Raw genomic sequence first — 17234 nt, 5'->3', positions numbered from 1 at the left:
CAACATTTCCGCCTCCATCGGAAATGCAGCCACCGCAGCCGGTGTTCGATACCGCGACCTGCGGTCAGCAGCCGAGTACATTAGCCCATAGACCACCGCGGCGGGGCCTCAGTAAGTTTTCACGTGAACACTAGACAACAGACATTAGAGACGACGTAGACGCATTTGTATCTGGACTTGTGTGTGTGCTAAATGCCATTATGACTGAAGTAAATTAAATGAACTTAAAGGCTGGCTTCTTCCGACTCACCCAACAAGCAACGTCATTGGGTAAAAAGAAAATCAAGTACTTGCGCCAGTATCAACGTTATTTCTTATTAAATTCTGAGATATTGCTTTTTTAAACGATATAATTATGAAACGCGATGACGTGGTAAGTGTCTGGCTTAACGTTTATCACCTTTGGTTCCCACCTAGATCTAACTACGTCGAAGCTTTATTGGAGGCGAAGCTTTTTACGCCGTGGGTCGTACGTACCGCGTCGTCGTAGTAGCCAGTTTTCAAGGTCATAAAATGGCATTGCATGTCAGTAAAAACAGTCTCACAGCATATCCGTGGAGTGAATAATGATGAGTGGGGCGAAGCGTGCATCAGTCTTACCGTGCTTCCGTGCATCCATCTATCTGTTCGTGCGTCCGTCTATGCGTCCGTCCATGCGTCCGTTCGTCCGCATGTCTCTCTGTCCGTCTGTCTGTACTCCCGGACGCTTCGCCCCGCTCATCATCGTTCACTCCTGAATATGCTGTGATTTTTTTGTTTCGCCACCAAGGTGCAGCCTCGTGGCAGACAAGAGAACCCACCCTCATGCTTCGTAGCACCACAGCTGTTGGGCCACTTCAGCGGATAGTATTTCCATCCCGTAAACACATTGCGCACAGCCATACATAGGTCCAACACCGTGTGCGTCACCAGCTAGACACACTTTTTTTTCACATTGATATTCACATTACAGAAAACTAAGCAAAAGTGATTTGGTTCCATATGCTTCCATACTAGTAAGGGAAAAGTCTTTCGGCATATCTTAATGAATCGGGAGGCAGTAGCAACAGTAATAAAAAGACAATGAAACTGGTGGGCCTACATATATTCCATGTTTCAATTTTACCAAGGATAACAGAATCGTGTGGCTGACTAACTGCGATGCAGAGCGAGTCAGGCCATGAGACACCATGTATTGGAGGGCTTCGCACAATGTCGCAGACCAGCAGGTATTAGTACTTAATGTACACTGTCATCGCACAGTACACAGAGCCTCCAGCACGTCACCTGCATCGAAATGTGAGTGCCCACCACTTTCGGGGGCAGCAGCCGAGCATGTAAACACCGACCCACCGCTTCGGCTGACCCTGTGTGCAATGAACTTTCCGACACCCTTTTCACACCCGCTTGCACACCCTTTTGACACCCACTTGCTACGTTCGCGCGAACCTCTGTTTATACGTGACACGTGCTACCGGCAGCCAACGTTTGTCTTGGGCAGCGTGCGAAGACGTGCTGCATCGTACACCCTTAAGGTCCACAGCTGTGCGGATGGCTAACTACGGCCATAACTGCAGAGTAAAAATAACGGGCAAGCTCTGCTCGACCAACTTGGTGAGCCACAACCAATGACCACAAAATATAATTCGACACTGGTGCCGAATATTTCGAAGAGCGTACCGAGAATATCCTTAGTAATACGTTTTATCAAGACTGTCACTGTTTGCTGCCTATAGTTGGCACTCAGTAAGTTAGCTGTGAATTAAAACACGTACAAAAGCGACGAACACGAAGATAGCGTGAGCGGGGCTTCCAAATAAATTAGCAACAACCACTACAATTCATTTGCACGTCTTGCTCGTCTTGTCTTTGTGTTTATCTCTTTCATGTGTGGTTTAATTCGCGGCTAAGTTACGTCTTTGAATTATTCGATGGGTTGCGTTTGTTTCACCACACTACAACTGTTATTGCGGCGAAGCACTCACGTTGCAGGTGCAATCGATGCCGAAAACTGAGCAAAATATTATCAGAAAAAAAAAGACAAACGTATATACCCGCTCAACGGCTGGCTTCACTACATTTAAATACTGAAAGCATTTTTTTTTGTTTCCACATGTTTTTGTTGCGGCAAACAAACAAGCACGCATTCATATTTCGTGGTGATCTAGTGGCTAGGGTACTCGACTGCTGACCCGCAGGATCGAATCCCGGCTGCGGCGGCGGCATTTTTGACGGAGGCGGAAGAGTTGTAGGCCCCTGAGCTCAGATTTGAGTGCGCGTTAAAGAACCCCAGGTGGTCGAAATTTCCGGAGCTCTCCACTACGGCGTCTCTCATAATCATATATATGTGGTTTTGGGACGTTAAGCCTCACATGTCAATCAATCACTTTTTACATCCATTTAGTGCATTGTGCTCGTTTACCATGCACTACATCATCAAAGACGTGGCAAACACTGTATATATTTGCATATTAAATTTTATTCGTAAGTGGATATCACAACTGCCTTGAACATCCATGTAAATATTCCAAGGTGAGATATTTTTTTCCTGTTTGACTGTATAACTTTTCTCAATGTGTAAAAAAATATTTTTTTACAGGGCATACGTTCAAGAGGACAAGAGCTTGCACATCAAGAATGTCGCTCCTGCGGATGATGGCATATACGTTTGCGAGTCAGAAAACATTGTTGGGTCAGCTTCTGCTTCAGCGACACTCACAGTGCATTGTGAGTTTTATCTTCTTATAATTTAGTTGGACGTTTCCTCGCTTTATTACTCATATGTATGTTTTTGTGTCTATCTTCCGATTATGAATACATACAATGCACTATAAGTATCAATAAACGGATGAAAGAGTACGTTTATACACCCACTAAGGGGTGATTCTACATAAGATCGAACAAAGCATGGCTGGTCGGTCTCCTAAATTTATTTCAAAATGTTATATATTGCTGCCTGATGACTGGAAAAAGGGATACACAATTGGTTTTGCCGGAAAAACTTTTTTCGAAGCACAGATTTTTTAAATTTGGCGTTGAATCCCACAAAATATATGGAAGCTACGTACCTGAAATATGTTTGGCTAAATATAAGTGTACACGCGCTTACGATTATTTATTTTTCGCCTCTCTGGGTATTGTAGATGTCTTCATAAAAAACTTCGAATTAGACTCCAAAAATATCTCTCTACCGACTTTACTGGAATTTATCTCAAAGAGGGCCTGTGACTGAAAATTCCGCATTACTTATTCAGGTATTCAGGTCACTTATTTTTTTGCAAATCAGCTTTCACAATCAACAAAAACATGTTGCACAGTGTGGCTTCACTTGCAGTTACGTCAAATAATGGCCTTGTGCAAGGATAGACAATTGTAGATCGGGCTTCCTGCTCGCTAAGCAAGGAATGCAGACCCATATTTCAGTTTTTTTAAAAGCCAATCATGACTAAAATAGCTGCCGGTTGTACTGGGTAAACCCATTTCGAAATGATCTATTTATCTATCTATCTATCTATCTATCTATCTATCTATCTATCTATCTATCTGTCTATCTATCTATTTATTTATCTATCTATCTATCTATTTATCTATCTAGCTATCTATCTATCTATGTATCTATTTATCTATCTATGTATCTATTTATCTATCTATCTATCTATCTAGAGTAATACCTGTGGTCATGCAGAGGTGATGGTGATGAAAACTTTATTTGAATCCTCTTTATTATGCTTCCATTGTTTTCGCCCAGCCCGTCCAGCATTCCGCCTCACTCCCCAGGACCAGAAAGTGGGGCTTAACGGTGTCGCCAAGTTTGACTGTCTGGCGACAGGCAACCCCCCGCCCTCCGTGTTCTGGACCCGGGAAGGCAACCAGGTACCACGTCACTTTTGCCTCACACATTTTCTAATGCCATAAACGCTATATATACGTGTATGATATACCTATGCGCGACCCCCTCGAAAGACTCAAAAGTGTTTGCGTGCCACGCTCCCGTAATTATTTTCGGTATATAAGTAGCACAAAGGGGGGGGGGGGTGATTCTTTAAGGGAAAAAAGGAGAAAAGGCGGAAACGTAAGGAGAAAGGTTGTGGAGTGCACGATAACTGTCTCTCATGTGAGGACACCTCAACCAATACACTCACGAGGGAACGGATAATTAAGAGACGGTTAGAGTGAAGAAAAGAAAATAGACTAAACGAATAGGAGATGGGGTGAAATCAAGCAGGAAAAAAAGGAAAACTAGCGTGATGAGAGGAGCACAACCATAGGCGTGTGCACACCGAGGGGAGGGGCGGTATCCCCACTCCCCTCTAGTCACCTAAAAAGGATGCGCAAAGTCTGGAGTTTCATACATTCACTTATACTATCGAGAAGGTGCTTTGAGACGAACCTTCCTCCCCCTCCTGAAGGGGAACCCTGTGCACGATTATGGCCGCAATTAATGAAGATTCGACTCATTGCAGGTGCTGATGTTCCCGGGCAAGTCACACGGCCGCTTTTCGGTCAGTCACGAGGGCACGCTCACCATCACAGGGGTGCGCAAGGAAGACCGAGGCTACTACGTGTGTTCCGCTCTGTCCGTGATCGGTTCGAGCATGGCCAAGGGTCACCTGGAGATTACCGCGATCGCCGACCTCCCTCCGCCCATTATACGACTAGGGCCGGCTAACCAGACACTGCCTGTCCACACGGCTGCCCAACTATCGTGCGAGGCGACCGGCACACCCAAGCCTGTCGTTCAGTGGCTGTACAACGGTTCTCCCCTGAATGCCGAAGATCGGCCTCGATTCACGTTGCTCGAGTCTGGCATGCTGCAGATACAAGGTCAGTAGTTGGTACCTTATATTAACAGCTTCACATTGTGCTTGAGAACATTAAGGGATTAGCAAGTTGCCTCTTAAAGAACACTGGAGTCTTCTAATTATGTATCACGTAATATTCACCATGAACACGTGTTTTTTTTTGTATATGCCGTGGCCGTTATGTCCTGTGTAAAGCCAAAGTGCGACAAGGTCCTATTAAAACTCACGTGGTGCACGTTGTAGGGTGTAAACTTCGTACGGTGTTGGGGCATTGATTTCAGTGCGCTGAAAGGGTTGAAAAAAAAAGGTGAGGACTCGTTGTGCGAGAAAGGGGCAGGTGTGGCTCAAGGTGAGTGAGCCTTCAGATTGAGCGCGAGGCTCCTCCGCTGAAGTGGAACACAAAATGGTCAAGAGGCTCCGCTCACATCACCGAAGAGAAGGACCCGGTCACTTCCGTCACTCAAAAGATAGTCCCTCTCACGGACTCGGCAATGTTCTTCGAAGTCGGTGCCACCGGCAGTCGGAGTTACGACGTCACTACGAAGGGCTCGCTCATTGGTGCAGGTTTGTGTGCACCCGCCTTCAAGCAGGAACTCTAGCGGACTTCTAAAGAAGTCGAGCTTGAGCACTGTTCAGTGCTGCGGTGGTCGCAACGACTAAGTGAAAGAGTGGCTGCATCTCACAATGGCAGGTACTGTCAGTAAAGTCAGTGCGAACAGAAAGACTTGGTCGCTTCGAGGGCTCTGTACTCGTGGGCCTAATGTGATTAGAAGATGTATTAGCTCAATACTTAGGAGATGTATTCAAACTAAAGGCAGTACAATATGTGTTTGCTCACTTATCACGCGTTTTGAAAGGCCGTGCTGGTCACCGAGTGAAATTCGCTCGTGTTTTCACGTGAACGTAGAAAACCACTGCTTGTAATTCAATTAGTGAGCCATTTAGTGCTCCCTACTTTATAAAAGCTCATCAAAATAATCAACCTTACTTTGTGTATTTACTTTGTATACTGCTTCATGTGTAAGCCAAAAAGGTGATTTTTCTTTGTCTCCCACACCTCAACGCTCTTCATTACACGTGTAATTAGTCATATATCTGGAAGTTCGATGCCCTGTATGCCCGAATGACATCGCAGAACAATACTGCGTACTTATTTTGTTTTATTTGAACTTTGGTAAATGAGCCAATGAGCGCTTTGCTCAACAGGCTTGTCGAGCAAACTTTTGAATTAATGTACTCTGCTGTCAACTCTAGGGACGAGTGTTTTTATCTACACGGCCTTCATGAAAGTGTTGGTATATGTAATGTGTTGCATGAATTCAATCGTGTGAATAGATGTTACATAATGTTAAATGATTTCAGTGTCGTGAATAGTTACTTTTATTTTATATGATCTGTAGTCACGGCAGTGCTTCTGCGTGATTTTTACTCATGTGACTAGTTGTAATATGGCGTTAAATAATTCTAGTCAGGTGGCTAGATGTTACGTGATTTTTATTCCCGTGACTACTAACAAGATTTAGGTGGTTCCAGTCATCAGACTTGTTACGTGATATGACTTGAATTTTAGTCACGTGACTGATTGTAACATGATGTTACGTGGTTTTAGTTCCTTGATTATAGAGATTTTACGGGATTTTGAGTCATGTACGTAACAGGCTCACCTATCACATTGACTTCATTCCATACACTGCAGACAAATCAGCGCAGGTTTGTTGGCATTGAAGTAGAAGTTGAGGAGATGATGATGATCAATCCTGTTCACACCGCGGGGAACATTATATCGTGTTAAGGGCGAAGCTCCTTTTAGTCTAAGCTTGTCATGCGTCACGCGTAACCGAGAGAAGAGACGAGAAAAAAAAAGAAGCTAGATGGCTGGGCTTGTAGTGTTCACTGGACAGACAGACAGACAGACAGACAGACAGACAGACAGACAGACAGACAGACAGACAGACAGACAGACAGACAGACAGACAGACAGACAGACAGACAGGCGGACGGGCGGACGAACGGACGGACGGACGGACGGACGCAAAGAGGGACAGATGAACTAAGATACTGATAGATGCACAGAGAGACAGACGCACAGACAGACGAACGGGCAGACAGATGGACAGACGGGCAGACAGACAGGTGTACGCACGGATAGGCGCACACACGAATAAAAGCATGGATGCACGCACGGACGGACGGATGGACGGACGGACGAAAGCAAGTAATAACGGACAGAGGGAAGCACGGACGGATGGACGCATGGACGAACTGACGGATGCTTCGACTCACTCATCATCATTCACTCCGTAACGTGCTGTGATTTTTAGGCACTCGTTTGTATAGACCACTGCCCTACCTCTTTCCTAATTTAGTGTCGGTGATTAATTTCATGACTAATATGTGTGGTAATTATTGCACCATAATTTAAAAAGTCATAGGTTCGCCATGGTCATACGAAAATATATTTCATACAACAGCAACAAAACAGAAGGTTACACAAAGTACGACTAGCAGCTAGTTTCTTCACAATTCCACATAAAGGCACTGGAGTAAGACAACATGGCCGTTCCTGAGAGCAAAGCGGCTTTCATGCCCACTGTAGCGTCAACGTGGAGTAAGAACACAGCACGTACAAGGGTAGTCCTGAGCAGTTTACGGATGTCTGTCAAGGTACTTTTCAAATCCTTAATTTTGGTCGGCCTTTCTTGTTTTCCTTTTCTCATCACGTCTATCGAGGTAGCGTGCTGCGCAACCACTGCAATTTGATCAGAGTTCATAGTGGTTGACCAAGAGACGCAGACCTCCCCTTCCGCCCACACAAACACTGGCACTCTTTCATGCTCACATTCCTTTTGACTGGCTTGCTTCATCCCTGCTTGAGCCGCGCCCTTCTGCAGCACACGCGATTTTTCGTTCCCACATAGAAGACGCGAAGCAAAAGGTGACCTTATCGATTTGGGCTTTATACAAAACATGATGGCAGAAAGGTTCCTATAACTTACACCCCACTAAAAGAGCATTCATAACCAATGACAAGTCAATTACAGGAATGACCATGCGCTCTTGTGCTTTCACAGACCTTCAAATGCCGGACAGTGGTGCGTACACTTGCAAGGCGTCGAGCGAAAGTGGCGAGACGTCCTGGACCGCGTCTCTCACTGTCGACTCCCCGCACAATCCAAATGTAAATTTTCATCGTTCTCCTGACCCGTCCACATTCCCCGGACCTCCTTCTCAACCCGTGGCGGTAAACACAACGGAGACTTCTATAACACTAACTTGGACACGCAGTGAGAAATCGGGTGCATCATCACTCAAGGGATACACAAGTAAGTCAGTTTTATTATATCGCTCACATGCATTTTGTCTAGCTTGCATACATTTTGTATTACAGTCGAACCCGCTTATAACAATACTCAGTTGCCATAAAAATTTCATTGTTATAAGCGGTAATCGCAATAAACGGGTTGAATTTAAAAAATCAAAACATAGGCACTGCAGGTTCTTGTGAGAAAACGATGATATCGAATGAGATGTAGCGCCAGACAGCAGCGATGAGGATGACATATGCAAAGCTGCCAATTTTTTGAACATGCTTTAACATTTGGACTCTTGCACAGGACCGCCACATGCCCCATAGAGCCAATGTATGACAACGTGTGAAGCTTTGGGACGCTGATGTTCTTCATAGTCTGAACTTTTTCCTCAATATGTATATAAAGTACATTAACAGGATACACTGCTGTTGCCATGCCATTGTGAATTTTTAAAGTTATCTTTGCTGCAGTGGCACATTACTTTGCAGTGAAGCATAATCCGAGTTTTAAGGGGCCCTATAGGGCGTTGGAGTTGTAGGCGTGGCTTTAGCAGCTTGAATTTATCATTTTCTTTTATTGCGATAGCAACCCAGACAACACAGAGCCATCCTTTGGATTCTCCTGGGATGCGCTGCTTAGGATGTGTGGAAACTTCTAAGGATGTCCCAGATATTTCCCGGAAACCTCCATAAAGGCTCCAAAATGAGACAAAAAACGAGATCCTCAGGACATCGTGCACTTAGGACATCTTGGGATCATAATGGGATTGTATTTGGATGATGCACATTCCGCTGTATCCAGAAATTACCAGTACATGCAGCATTTGAAGGACGCATGCTAGTTAGTAGAAAGAACTGTCTTTTTGAAACCTTGCATTTCTTTACATGTTTTTAATAACCCTCAATTTACTCTTCTAGTGATGCAATGCACTCCTGCTTTTCCATGTGACTGTAGGCTTATAACACGTTCAGTGGTACTGTTGCCTTTTTCTTTGCTTGTTATTTTCCAAATCTTGAAAACACTGCTCCATTATGTGTTTTCACCTGCTTATTTATTATGTGTATATTTATGAAGGGTTGTGCAAGTTCTAAAATATATACAGGTGCGTTAAAAATGATCGCTGAAAATGTACACTAATTCACGAAGCAACGTGCGTATATATATGTGAGAATATGAGTTAGTAGCTTAATTGAAACCGCGTGGGATGATATATACTATGTCCATTAAACATCTCATAAGAGGACATGAATTGGTGAATGCATGCAGATCTCACGCATGCATCAACCCATTCACGTCTTCGTCCGGGATATTTAATGGACATCCGTTCGCTGAAGTCTACAGGACATCCATACGACTTCCTTTAATGGATGTGGGACTTAGGTACTTGTTTGGGGCATCCGTAGGACTTTTTGTATTGTTTGGGATAGCACTTTAAACGTTTTTAAAGTCACGTAAATTCTGCAAGGACAAAGTAAGCAACACAGCTCATGCGCTTGGAGCTACTCTTGCAAAAAACAGCATTATATCCTTTTGCCATGCATTCACTGCACGGAAGTTAATTCACAGCTTCTCGTGCCTCAGGGTAGTGAGAGCAGAGGAAAGGTGTTTTTGCTTGAACGTGATAACAGCTAGTTTTATTTAGGGACACTTCACAATAGATTGGGACTTTTTCTTGAAAAAAAATGTTTCTTGGTACAATTATTGTAAACATGAGGCCAAGGTAAACATGCATCCAAGGTCACCGCCTCGCCCTAGGTTGCCGCCCCAGGAACGGTTCTATCCACGCTCTCGCAATCTGTCCGAATGGCGAACTGGAGATGAACAGCCGATCTGTTCCAACTGTCGCCGCATAGGACACGTCGCGCGGTATTGTAACGGCCGTTTGTCTTCACCTAGAATCTAGTATGCCACTGCTGGCCATGCTTACAGCTACCGCCGTTCCCAGCCCCCTGAACCACATGCCGATAGCCACCACCATCCCAACCTTTCGAACCGTTCACCCACGATGCCTCTGCTATGCCGCACAGCCACCCACCACGCATCGCCCCAAGGTCACCAGTTCCGTTCGCCACAGGTACGTCACCCGTCGTCCTAGTCTCCTCAGCGACGTCCGACCGCACCCTCCATCTCCGACAGGAAAACTGAGAGATAGAGCTCTTGGAGGTGATGCTGCCTAATCTGTTTTCACCTCTAATCCTCTCATGGTAATGCCGACAAGACTAAATTTGATTAACGTCGACGACCTTACTGTTTCTGGGCTTGTTGATACTGGGGCACATATTTCCGTGATGGGTGCTCGACATCGCCGCCGCCTGAAGAAAGTACAAACTCCGGCTGCCCGTGGTGTTATTCGTGGATCTAACGGAAGAAGTCCTGCCATCATAGAAATGTGCACAGCACGCATCACAATTACCGATCACCACACGTCTGTTTTGTTTGCTGTTCATAAGCGATTTCTAAATGACGTCATTCTTGGATTGGATTTTTTGTCCAGCCATGTGCCGCCTTCATTGACTATGCAACCGGCATTCTCAAACTTGAACTGCCTCGGCTTGCTGATGCACCAGCTTGGCCGTCACAATGCTTGTGCTATTATCTATTATGTTCAGCTGTCACCGTAAGCCGCCTCGTGTGCGGCCTTGACGACTTCATCACCTCTTCCCAATGGTGACTACATAGTGTCTCCGTTAGTTGACGCCCTCTTGGCCCAAAATATAGCTGTGCCTCATACCCTCGTGACTGTCGTCAACTGCGTCAAGCTCCCGCTCCTCCATGTAACTTCAGCAACCGGACCCAAGTTCTCCCGCACGGAATTTCGTTGACCAACGTCTCAGCGCTCGATGCATGGCACGTGCATCGTGCCATGCATCGAGCGCTGAGACACTAGAATGCTGAAGGTCACACACCGCTATCGTTATATGTGGGTTCAACTGTATATCAAATTTTTCACCTTCATTTTGCATTATATTATATATCACTTGCATACATTATGTGTAGAGCAAGCATTGCTCTTTACTTCATCTAAATTCAAAAGTTTATATGCGTGCATGCTAGCTTATAAATGGTGTAAACTGTGTTTAGAGTGTGCATCATTCTTCGCCTTTTCAGCAAACATCATTATTGTATATTTTATTTGTAGGTGTGGGGTTCATGTGTTTAAAAAATTATCCAGTCTAAAGACGATTGATTTTTTATTCGCAAGAATGTGAGTTGTCATCCACTCATACTAATGATCGAACTAATGGAGTGGCCGAGTTACGTATTTATTCAAATGCGTACTTTCTTTTGCGATTTTTGTGATCCGAAAAAGGAACTGTGCAAATTACTCGGAGATTTCGCAAACGCATCCAAAATAATGCGCAGTAGTATCTAGTGCGAACACGCGTGCTGTTTAAATTAAAAAAAGAGAATAAATTCGAGCAAATGGCGTGAACTTGTTTATTTAACAGAATTCGCACTTTAACAAGCCAGATCCGATCACGCGTGGTCCGGTCGGAAGCACTGACTGAGAGGTCCAATTGTGAACCATCATCACGGCCGCTGTCACTGCCCTCCCAAAAGCGCGTCGTCCTTGCTTCCTTCGAGATCGTTCGAATGCCTGCCATCTTTTTGAAGCTCTTCTCGGCAATGCTGTGAGAAACCGGGTTCCACAACTCAGTGATACCCGAAGACTTTTCCGCACGTAATTATAAAGGTGTGCTTCAACGGCAGGAAAGGTATTAGTAAGTAAGCGCTAGTCTGCTTTCTGCCGTACTGAGCGTCACGTGTTAAAGAAATTCGACTTGAAGCGCTTGGTGGCGGCATGGTTCCCATTTTCTTCGGCAAATTTTACAACGTACAGCGAGCTAGAATTTCGCCGTGTATATAATTATTGTAGCCCATGCGACGGTAATAGTAGAAACGCGACAGATAGATGGCAAAGCCTAGACTTCCAAAATGAACGAAGCGTGCATGGTACGGTATTCTAGGTACTGTAGAAGTCCTTGGAAGAAGAGACTTCGCACTTGCAGCCACTTTTTTTGTATCACTGCACTCGCCGGCTCAGCAAACAGCGCGCCCGTCATAAGGTGCACAGTCTCTTCGAACTTGCGCTGGAGGGCTGGATTGGCAGGTCAGGGAGAGCAAAATACGCTAGTAAACTGTTTCTTAGGTGCGAAGCAGCTAATGGCGAAACTCAATTCACTCTGCGTAACTAACTGTGCGTGTGTATTAGTTGGCCAGAACAAGTTGGTGCGCTAGCACATTCCAGCCTGTTTAGATGACTGGGCAAGATGCTGTGGCCTCTTCCCCGTACACTCTCTCAGCAATCATGTGATGGAATCGGGGAACGAGATTCTGCAGACCCTGCAGACGAACGATGTTCCAACGCTTTGTATATTTGTCAGAACGCGCTGACATGTGCTAGCACGTTCAGGCTTGCGTAAGTGGTGGAGGGTTGTGGCCTCTCCCCCTTACATTCTCTCAGTGATGAAGTGATGGCGCCGGGAACGAGATTCTGCAGACATGCGATTAAACAACGATATTCTGCAGACATGCGATTAAACTACAATGAATTCATGGTCTTCACTTGCAAGGACGCCTTAACATCAGGCAAGGTGTCGTGATGAACGAAACTTTTAGTCGACCCACGCGCTGCTTCGCATGCTACTCATGATTCACTTTAGGAAGAGATGGTATACCTTTTTGGTAAAACTGACTAACTGTTTGGGGTGCACAAATTATGCAAGTAAACGCAGTATATGAGTGCGGGTCAGAAGCAGTATACGATCGCCTCTTCGTTTTCAGTTGAGTACTATAGCAGCGACCTCCAAAGTGGATGGGTTCTGGCAGCCCACCGAGTTCTTCCGGAAACGCACACTATCCAAGCCCTGCATCCCGATTCACGGTACATCTTCATTATACGTGCGGAAAACTCTCATGGACTAGGGGTACCCAGCCCTGTCTCCGAAACTATACGAACATTAGGTAGGTGCCATTGTTTGATGCAACATCTTTTGATATAGGCAAAATCAGAAGCCTTAGTTTCAACTGAGAAACATACCGTCACAGCATATATTGCTACGATACTGAATATGATTCACTCAACTTCTTCATGGGGTGTCACAATACGGTATTCTGACTTATCTCGCAATCACTTCCGCGTGAAGAAGTTGAGCGAAGCGTAAGCTGTGACGGTATTTTTGAAGGTTGTCTCCCGAAATTGTTTCCTCTGGTCACACACCTTTTTAGCATTCGTGCGCTGATATTATTTCCTTGCTTATATCTTTCTCTGGGTAGGAATGGCCGCACAGTTTCTCCCCGAGTACAATCTCGATGAAGCTCGAGAGAAGCTTAGTGCGAGTGTGGTGACACTTCAAGACATACGTGCCATGAGTTCAACAGCCGTCAAGCTGAACTGGAAGGTATCCTTCGTGCTTCCATGATGTGATTTGCTTAACACGAAGTGTTTCTCAATACCTTCTGCACACGGCACACAAAGTTACGGCACACAAGTTATTAATGCAAAGCTTCGGTCTACGTCACTGCATTGCATTGCTTTTTTCTTGCAGAGGCTACATAAAGACGAGGCTCTATGAATGCGTAATTTTTATAGAAACAAAAAATAAACACGCGGATTTTTAATATGTCCAACAAAGCAGTGCCTATAAGCTAAACATGTACCACGCTTTCAGAACACCTGTACAGTACTTTGCTGATGGATGACAGACCTAAAGATGTCTCTTTTCTTCGTTAAGCACCGACTAATGAACTCAGCAGATATATGAAGTCTAAAACGGAGATATTATTTGTGGCTTTTTATTGAAGGGCAGTAATTACGACACAAATGAAATAAGAAAAAAAAGTGCGGCTGAAAAATACTGCTCCCAATAACATAGAATCGGGCACATAACTTAAAATTATTACGTCCGTACGTTTTCGAGAAAATGAGTCAGACAGAGAGCGCACATGCAGAGAAGGAGGGGGATGATATTACTGAAAAAATGCGTCGTATGGAGATTGTGCGCATCCCCGGCTGGAAGTGAGAATGTGCATGGCGGCAGTGGAGTTCGCGTGCAACACTCAACATAGGTTACATTTACAATTTCTAAAGCGCATCTTACACTCCCTTGAAAGCCTTATACTAGATGTGTAAAAACATTTAAATCAATAACCTTAGCGTAATTTAGAGTGCTGTCCTTTCTGCAGAAACCTTTATATATTGCTTCAACCTAACATGTTATGTCATGCAGGTTCAAGGCAGCAAAGATTATGTCGAGGGTTTTTACGTTCGATTCCGGGACATGAGTGGCGGCTCCCAAAAGTACAACATGGTGACCGTGCTGAATGATGGAGCCCTTTCCTATGTGCTCAATGACCTTAGAAAGTTCACGAAGTACGACTTCTTTCTCGTGCCCTTCTACAGGAGTGTCGAAGGCCCACCAAGCAACTCGAGGAGTGTTCAAACGCTTGAAGATGGTAAGTGAGCTTCTTTAAATAAGCTGTTTCACTACACGCACATTCTGTCCTGCCCAGAGCATATGGCACTCTAAATTGTCAGTGAGTAAAGTCCTGTTATAATGAAGCAAAGAGGGAGCTGTGTTTAGTTCATTATAGACAGCAATTCATTACTGTGACTGCCTACTCCCTAGGCTGGTGCGGGTACTCTTGAAAGGCAAGAGATGTTCCGCAAATAACCATTTTATATAATGATACAGAAAACCATTGCACATTTAAATAATGTGTGTGCAATGCACATCGCCCAAATGACCACGGAAAAACATATGGAGTCACACAAGTTGTGCAAAACCTGAAGGAGAGTGGAGGTTGGTGGCTTTCCTTGTTTTTTTTTTTAATTATTTCCTTTCTCTCTATTTGTTCTGTCTCTCTTTTTTTCTATGTATCTTTCTCTTCATTTCTTTGTCCCTATAGTATTTCTGTTTCTCACTCTATATATGCATATATATATATATATATATATATATATATATATATATATATATATATATATATATATATATATATATATATATATATATATATATATATATATATATATATATATATATACATATATATATATACACCATGTGTCCATGCAGAGCAGCGGGCGCTATCACGTTGACGCTGGCGCTCATCGCGGCTAGGCGCAAAAAAGAAACCTGGAGAGGCACAAAGTGCGCAGTGATGGACCGGTGTTTCCTGCTGGAACATGCCAATCGCTGCAAAAGCAATGCATTGGCAATGAAAGACAGAAGATGTCAATTCGACAAAGAGGCCTGCATTCCGCTTTTAGTTAACGTGCACGGTGCGAATTTTTATTTTTCAGCAACGCACAGGAGAAATCTCCCACCGGCACTGCCTTGTGAGATAAGATTCAGTGCCTATATATACGAGGTTACCAGGGAATGGTTGTGCAGCACAAGCAATCGATTTATTTAATAATAAAACTCATTAACAAATGCTGCCTGCATCGGCATTGTGAGGTGAGAGGGGGGTGAGCGGAGGGAATGGGGAATGTTAACGGCGAGGAATTTTTATGCACCATGTACCGCTGGTGGTTCTCAGAGCTCAGCCAATTCAGCGCGCTTTCATCATAAGCAGTGAGATGGCACGAGAAGCGTGCGTCAAGTGCACTCATCCAAAAGGTCGTGGCCCCGCGCCACCCCGCACGCTGCTGTGCGCGCTCGCCTTCACATGGCTTGGTCAAAGTGCGTATAGATGCTATCTGATGTGGTCACTCACTAGCGCGCGCGTATATCCTGAGATTCGGGTGCTTTATACGCTCGCGCTTGCACCGTAAGTTTTCGTTGAAGTACAGTGGTTAAAGGAAGCACGAAGATCACTTCGCTCGCTGCCGCGGCCGCGTTTACCAAAGAAGCATGCTTTTCACGCACACCAAGAAGTAAGGCTTGTGACAGTCGTTCCCCCTCGATTGTCTTGTGTATACTTGTGTGTTCGTTTCGTGCGTGCTTTTTTTTTTGTCAGCAGCCTGCTTTACGTGCCCACCTGTGACAGTTGGTAGTCCGCGCTTGTCCTGTGTATGCTCATTTCGTGCGAGCTCTCTCCTTTCCAGCTGCCTGCCGAAAAGTTTAGAGCTGCTTGCCATTCTTTACGTAACATGTGCAATAAATGCTCGAACTTTTTTTTCTTTTTCTGTATTTTCTTTTTATTTGTCTTTTATGCCTCTTTCCCGTGTTTCACGAGCTCCACTTCACAAAGCAGTTTTTGTTCAATACTTGCACCTGCTGTACTCTGTAACGAGCTTTCCAGATTCCTGTAGTGCATACGCACCTGAGGATTTTTGCATGATGGAGCACAAGTTATCGGTAGCAGCTTTATTGTCTCACTGTCATCAGCAATATTATGTGCTCTCTCTAATGCAGCTGTCAACGCTAATGTGCAAATGCCTTCACATGCACGCTCAGGTGGAAATTAGGCAGGTAGATCTGAGCAAAATTTAAGAGTACGCTGGCCCTACACAATGCTCATTACTGTATGCAAAGTGGACCTTTACAGGCAAAAAAAAAAAGAAATTATTCATGTTGGCATCGGTAGGGATGTGCATTGTACCTAATCTGAAAAAGAAAGACGTCCAAAATTGGATGATTGTGAAATGCAGAAGTGTTCGAGTACCAAAGACAGCAGCTGTGGCGTGTGTGCTCACTAGATAGCGTGGTCGCTTCAATGCCCACTGCTGCATTGACAAATTAGCAAATTGTGTGCATTGTGACCACTAAGTCAATTGACTTAGGTGCAGCGACTTGCCGCCAGATTACAGCCTCATCGGTGCAAAATTGTCAGCAAGATTTCCTTCTCAAAGGATAGAGGAATTGTTTCATTCATTTAAAGGAAATGTAAAATTCATTAAATTTTACTTTTCATGCATGGAATGGCTTTTTAATATACATATTTTAGGAGGAATGGCCATTATTTTATTATATATACCTGAGTGCAATTACTTAATTATCACTTAAAATGGGGTTGAAAATTTTTGCTTCGCTAAGCTTGGCAGCTGGCACTTCATGCATTGTTGTGTAAGCGGTGCACATTGCAATCGAAGAAAAGGGAAAAAGGTGAATGGGGTACCGTTTTCAAGCTGTCGTACTAAATGTGATGGTATTAGCTCACACTCGCACAGCGCAAAAACAAGTAATAAAGGTGG

The 17234-nt window shown here is 44.4% G+C and overlaps 1 protein-coding gene across 2 annotated transcripts in view; it reads left to right on the top strand.

Annotated features, from left to right (window-relative positions):
* LOC119172916 (protein sax-3-like) overlaps window positions 1-17234 on the top strand; it is a 261096-nt gene that overhangs the window by 203326 nt on the left and 40536 nt on the right. For both annotated transcript variants that reach the window (XM_075893779.1, XM_075893778.1), the window contains exons 5-11: window positions 2579-2706; window positions 3728-3852; window positions 4443-4803; window positions 7853-8104; window positions 12878-13057; window positions 13370-13494; window positions 14323-14548. In XM_075893779.1, coding sequence (XP_075749894.1) covers window positions 2579-2706; window positions 3728-3852; window positions 4443-4803; window positions 7853-8104; window positions 12878-13057; window positions 13370-13494; window positions 14323-14548 — 1397 coding nt within the window. The remainder of the gene's footprint in view (window positions 1-2578; window positions 2707-3727; window positions 3853-4442; window positions 4804-7852; window positions 8105-12877; window positions 13058-13369; window positions 13495-14322; window positions 14549-17234) is intronic.

This window comes from Rhipicephalus microplus, chromosome 4, assembly GCF_043290135.1.
Source record: "Rhipicephalus microplus isolate Deutch F79 chromosome 4, USDA_Rmic, whole genome shotgun sequence".
NCBI classification, from domain to species: domain Eukaryota; kingdom Metazoa; phylum Arthropoda; class Arachnida; order Ixodida; family Ixodidae; genus Rhipicephalus; species Rhipicephalus microplus.
The sequence above is the reverse complement of the archived record's forward strand: the minus strand, read 5'-3'. Positions and strand labels throughout refer to the sequence as shown.